Source organism: Coccinella septempunctata, chromosome 4, assembly GCF_907165205.1.
Source record: "Coccinella septempunctata chromosome 4, icCocSept1.1, whole genome shotgun sequence".
NCBI lineage: Eukaryota > Metazoa > Arthropoda > Insecta > Coleoptera > Coccinellidae > Coccinella > Coccinella septempunctata.
The window spans coordinates 8,361,335-8,367,964 of NC_058192.1; the positions used below are offsets into that span (position 1 = coordinate 8,361,335).

At 34.9% G+C, this 6,630-nt stretch overlaps 1 protein-coding gene across 6 annotated transcripts in view; it reads left to right on the top strand.

Moving 5' to 3' along the window:
* The window catches only part of LOC123311988 (probable G-protein coupled receptor 158), a 50,089-nt gene that overhangs the window by 42,533 nt on the left and 926 nt on the right, over nt 1–6,630 (top strand). For 4 of the 6 annotated variants that reach the window (XM_044896145.1, XM_044896148.1, XM_044896147.1 and 1 more), the window contains 2 exons: nt 3,009–3,029; nt 6,269–6,426. The exons of 1 other annotated variant lie outside the window; for it this stretch is intronic. In XM_044896145.1, the coding sequence (XP_044752080.1) occupies nt 3,009–3,029; nt 6,269–6,424 (177 nt within the window). In that variant the 3' untranslated portion in view covers nt 6,425–6,426. The remainder of the gene's footprint in view (nt 1–3,008; nt 3,030–6,268; nt 6,427–6,630) is intronic. One more of the 6 variants, XM_044896149.1, reaches the window with a different exon arrangement.

Here is a 6,630-nt window from a genome sequence, read left to right on the forward strand (position 1 = left end):
CAATTGATAGCGATCACTGACCTACCATCAATTTATTTCAGAAATATTCCTTTCAAGATGTTTATTTTGATCAGATACCAGAGTATAGTCAGTTGATATTCTTGTTCTCTCAGAAATAATGAAAGAATAAAGAGTTTCATAAAAAAATTCAATTTTAAATATGAGAAATTCTATATTTGAACAACGAAAAAAAATTAAATGAAGAATGAATTGATTGTCTCGGTATAAATATCTGCATATGTATATTTCACCCCCAGTAAAAACCCCTTCTCCTCTCCCCAGAATTGTAGTGGATTGTGAGGGATGAAACTGTTTACAAAAAACTGAAATATTTGATATTTAAAGGACAATATTGATTCTTTTTTCGGAGAAAAAGAAAATCCAGGGATTCTTCTACAAGTTACCAGAAAATTTCATCTGAAATGAAGAAAAAACAAAAGCAGAAAATGTGAGAAAATAAAATGTAGTTCTTTATGTCAGATTCACCTAAAATTCACAACCCAATTCAACAAAGATTCGGAAACTGCATGTATCTATAGCCCTGAAACCATCCTGAAATTCAAATGGGACGATGATTAACCAGAAGATTTATGGTTTCTTCTGGTTACCCGCATTCATAACTGGTGCTCTCAACTGAATTCCATCGGAAAAGCATTATATTGCAACGTCCGTGACCTGTTCTTATACAATGCAGAATATACCATATTTTCCTTGGAGAATCAAAACCTATTCGAGGAATCACTAACCAATTCTTGGTTGAAAATAGTGTTCGTATTCCATTTAGACTGCCAAATGGTCCCTTACATTCGAATTAAGAAAAGTATTAAGTGAATTCAGTCTTGGAATCGTATTTTGTGGCATATAGGAATTGAAAATGAGTCGAGAAAAGAGTGAAATTTATTTCACGAATTTATAACTGCAATTTCTTCACGAATATGAGGAGGTACAATGATTGAAATAACTGGTACCCGTGGAATAGGGGAAGTTCTAATAGTTCCAGTAGGAAGATTTAGCTGTGTATCAATGCACATGACCCAAATGGGGCAGCAATATTCAGCAGCCGAAAAAAACAAAGCTAGGGCTGCTGTTCGAAGAGTATGTAGTTGCATCAGCACCTCATGAGGTATCAGCTAGTTTATACAGGATATTATTCCTAGTTTTCAACTTCAAACAAAAATTTTCCAAATTGGCTCTGAAATTCAGCGAGGAATCTAGCTTAACTCCTAGATATTTCAGATAGATATATGTTCCAATATATATGTTTCAATCTGAAGATTAAGACAGCTGTTTACAAAGCAGTGGTTCTCCCAACGCTTCATTACGGAAAGCTGGACGCCCTACAGGCGACATATTAAACAGCTTGAACAAACATAACAACGTCATCTAAGACAAATAATGCTCATCAGATGGTTCCACGAAGTTTCGAATGAAGAAGTCTTGCAACGCGCGAGTTGTACAACAATTGAAACTCAAGTAACGAGGGCCCGACTCAGATGGAGCGGCCACATTCTGAGGATGCTAGACACTCTCCTAAATAGCTCTGTATGGCAAATTCACTGAGGGAGCTCGGAAACCAGGAGGCCAGTATAAGCGGTTTAAGGATATACTACATCAATCCCTAAAATCAGTTAATGCCAATCATAACTGGGAACAACTAGCGTTAGACAGGTCACAGTGGAGGTTCTTTGGTACACTAATGGAGATCTGGCCAGATATAGTTGTTGACTATCCATGCCCGGAGTGTGGAAGGATCTGTAGGTCAAGGTTGGGGTCTCTTCATTCACAGAAGGGCACACAGTCGCAATTAGCCCTAAAAAAGTATAAGTCTGTTCGCACCGTTTTTTTTTGTCTTTTGGTAGATTCATTCCCGGGATGCAGCAATGAATGAATGCATGTACCAAAAAAAATAGCTCGTTCTTTGAAACACAGTGCAGGAATCATCGAAATGAGCGAAACATATAATCTCTTTCCAACTGTTAATGACGAAAGATCACGCATATTGGTGCCTCTATGACCGATGTTAATATTATGAATCTTCCACATTTTTCTCCTATTGTAATAGCAGAGATGCTCGCCTGAGTGGCTAATTAAACGGTATGAACGAATTTCTGAGGAATCAGGAAATGCACTCTGTACGTTATAAATCATTGCTAGTATATTATGTACCGTTCTTTCAGACCCATTGTTATTCATCTCAATCTTTCACGCTCAACTGAAAAGTCATCATTATATAACTGAAAAAATAGGTAATGAAATTTCGAAGATGAACGTTTTTATTATCACATGCAACATTGACCTGTTGAGAATTGCTTCTTAACATTCCTTTCGCTACAAACATATTGACTGCTTAAACTGTACAAGACTACAGACTATCTTTCGCAAGAGTTTAGGCATCCTTGAAAAATTAAGAGACCACGCACTTTAGGTGAATGAAAAAAGGCTTTCGGGTAATTTTCCAGAATTTTGACTTCTCGAGCAAAAGTGTTCAAAGGCATGAATGAATCGTATAACTAGTGTTTTGAGATACAGAGTACCTATAGGCACTTTTGATAGGGTAGTCAAAATCTAGAACGTATCAAAAATTCAGGAAATTTTTTCGAAGGCCATTTTCCATTGAAATGGTGCTTGGTCCTTTGAATCAACTATTATTGGTGGTTCCAGTTCACTTAGTATTTTCTGTTAGGCCTTTCAAGTGACTCAGTAGTCAATAGGTAATAAATTTATAGACTATCTTCATCTTCACAAAGTATTATTGGTTCAGAATTAAAATTTGACGTTAAAAGAGGCCCCTTTTTAATGGTGGCATGCAATAGAAAGGTATGTTAGTCACAAACTTCGTTCTCCTTCTGATTGAAATAGTGTATTCTATCTATCTTGAAGGAGAAATGTAGTTGGCTGATAACCCACTTACAAAAGCAGGAACGAATTGAATTTTTTCAGTCGAAGAGAACTACCGAGTCGTTCATTTTTCAAACCATTAAACTCATTATTTCATTCAATGCCTGCAGAAAAAAGGGAGCAGAGAGAAGGTAAGTTGGAATTAGTACAATTGAAACAGAACCGTAACAAGGAGGACTGAACCGAATATTAACATGTGGAAGAAATATAACTGAGAGATGAGTAATTTGGGGGGTGAATCCTTGTCAGAAAATAGGGAGAATCTTCCATATCAAATTATTTTGAGCAGCATCCTTAAAATGACGCCAGAAAAGCCATTCTTAATTTTTTTCTTGACAAAGAAAATGAGCACATTCTATGGTAGTGAGGGAGCAATAAATAAAATTTGGTGGTATATTACGAGGAGAAAAAGTAACTGGTAGAAGAAAGAATAAACATATAGAGATAGAGAAGGTCTTTCAGCTTCTGTCAAAAATAAATTCAACACTATCTTGAAAATTTAAACTATTCGGATTTCAACTGTCTGGAAGATAACCCCAATCATAATTTTTCTCATACAATTGAAAAGGATGCAAGAAATCCTTCTCTTGTTTCTGGTGTTAATTTCAGTGCAAGTTTCGTACAGAAATTCTAGCATGATATGATTCTCGGACTTATGCCTTACTTTTTCCATACCATGAATATAAAGCCACGAACCTTTTCGTTCAATGCATGTTTGAATGTGAAATTGTTTCTATCCTCGTCACCTTGTTACGATCCTGTTTCCTTGAGCTTGGAGAGCTGTCACATAACGCACGAATTCTTCTCGTAATTCACTAGTGTTTGCCTTCCATAACGAAGCTGATAAATGTCTGCCGAAAAATTGAATTTTATAACCGGATCATGTCCCTTTTCTGTCTCCCGTTCATTATTCCAGATGATAAATATTCGAAATTCGATTGCGAATTGTACGTGGATTTGGTCGTGGTTTTTTTAGACTTATTCGAATATCCGATGCCCCCTTCTATATGCTAATTCAAGTCACAATGCATTTTGATTCATTCATTTTTCAGTGAGTCTTTGTTGTAACGCAATATATGTTTCTGTGTATCGGTATGACCGTATATACAGGGTGATTCCGGGGGATTTTTCTGGTTTATGTGCTCATAAAGTAATTTTCTTTAATGAATCATTTTATTCAGGGTATGAGCAATGGATTTCTTCTTTGATGAAACTGAAACACAACTTAGTACCAGCTTTGCATGTTGCATCCTTTGACGATACAGCTTTACTACCCACTTCAGAATATTTCCATTGCATTGGAACTAAATTTCGATATCGATATTGTTCTTATTTTAAAAATTATTTCTAGGAAAACCACAGATGTACCAAAAAAATTCCAGATATCTACTGGAATGATGACTCATTATGGTTTCGTTTTTCAACCCAACGAGATAGAGGAAAATGCATGGCACATTACGGTCTTCTTTTTTCGAGAAACTAATAATGCCATCAACTGCATTACTCTATCTTCTTTTGTTTTCGAGTTATAGGTCAAAATTGAAATTTCAACTTTGGTCATTACCTCCGTTTCTGTTTAAGCTAGGATGTTGAAATGAAAACATTACACAGACACTTTTTTATAGCAATACAGTGGCGTACTATGAATTTTTCCAACAGGTCTATTTGCTGAGCTAGAAAATAAAGATGTATTTTTTTCTTATGAAAACAGTAGTTTAAAATGACTTAGAAAGACTGAGGGTGATGTATAATATATTTTTGAAACGGTAAAAATGGCGATTCTTTCTAAGTCATTTTAAACTACTGTTTTCATAAGAAAAAACACAACTTTATGTTATAGCTCAGCAAATAAACCTGTATAAAAAAATCATAGTACGCCACTGGATTGCTATCATGAAAGTGTCGGAGAAAATGACCAAAGTTGAAATCGCCCAAATTTAAATTTTGGCCTTTAACTCAAAAACAAAAGAAGATAGAGGAATGCATTTGATGGCATTATCAGTTTCTCGAAAAAAGACGACATGAATGGTACATTCATTTTTCTCTATCTCGTTGGGTTAAAAATTTGTAGTTCAGGTATCACCAATTTTGCCCACCCTGTACAGGGTACTTTGCACAAATCAACTGAAATTATATCAATAACAGCTCGGTATTTTGAAGAACGTTTAGAAATATTGAATTTACTCTTTCATATTGTACTACACTGAAAATTTCATCAAAATTGAATGATTCATACCAAAGTTATTGATAAAAGTGAAATCGGTCGAATCGGACAAATCACTCTGTAGAGTCTCGATAGGGGTCCCCAGCCATAAACCAAACATCACCCGGTTTATAGGCACAACTTTGAATCCAAAAATATTTTTACCACATAGGAAACTCTCTATTTATATTTATTAATCTCCACAACATTGAAGGATCCACAATATGGAAAACATACTTACAAAATTGAATAAAATTGATAATTCTTTTTCGATTGAATCTTTTCCTTTAAGTTTTCTCCCAATGAACTGCTCTCTATTGTGAGTATTCGATAAAAAAAACGCAAAACGGTTATTCTGACCAAATAACGGCTCTCAATTTCCAATCACAATGAAAGATTGATTTCACATCTACATACATACACTATATCACACTAGTAACAAGTATGTAATGAGTACCTTCTTTGGAAAAGTAATGTTACTAATAAGTTTCTAAATGATTAAACCAAAACACCGTTTCCGCATTGATAACCACAAAAGAAGAGAATTGATTCAACCAATAATTGACGATTATGCGTGAGTATAGTGTTGACCACTACTCTACTAGAATTAAACAGAACCAATTGACCAATTTTCAGGCGTTTTAACTGAGGGAAAAAAATGAATATTTTCTGGTCGATCCGATATTGTCGATACAGTTAACTCATTGAGGTTTATTAGAATAATGTTCAACCAAATAATATGTGGGCATAAATACGATTCGATTTGATTAGCAACTTGCTATGTTGTCAATGGTCATGATCAAATTGAAAAACATAAAATCAGGTTCAACATACGGGCTTAATTATAAAGTTGACGTCTTGCTGAGGAGCATATAATACATCTTTAACATTTATGATCATTAAAAATTAAATAATCGAATAGATAATTTCACAAACATATATATCAGTTTCGTTTTGCATTCATTCTTGATTTTTAACTGCATAGCGCTTTCAGCTTTCCGTGTATTTATTGACTGAATGTTTGACTTTTTGTTCGATGACCAATTTTTCTTCGTCAAATTATTGTTTTTTTCCCCGTGCATAAACAGTATTGATTGTATAGAATAGAATTTGTTGCGGCATGATGAAACTGGTTGTGTTAACTGAAAACTGGGTGTAACATTTCAGGCAGCTCAGCGTTCAGAGACTTCTTCTTCTTCCTCGACTAGGACGAAACGTTGGTCATCGGTTAAAACCGTAAAACAGCGTTCTACAGAAAGTCAAGTATTTAGTTTAACTGTCTCTGGCCATGAGACCCTCTGCTCAAAATCTTCAGTATGTTAACCGTAAGTCTGTACCTTACGGATTCAACAGCATGTTTAGTTAGGTATTCCTTAATGAATGTTATTATTTCGATCGATGTCTACTTCTGAAAACAATGCACAGAAATCGTATTCATCAGCTCATATTTTTTCAATTCGTCCAAAGAAGAAAATAATATTTTTTATTCCTGATTTGCACCTGGTTTCTGAAGGTCAAATGGTTCGCAT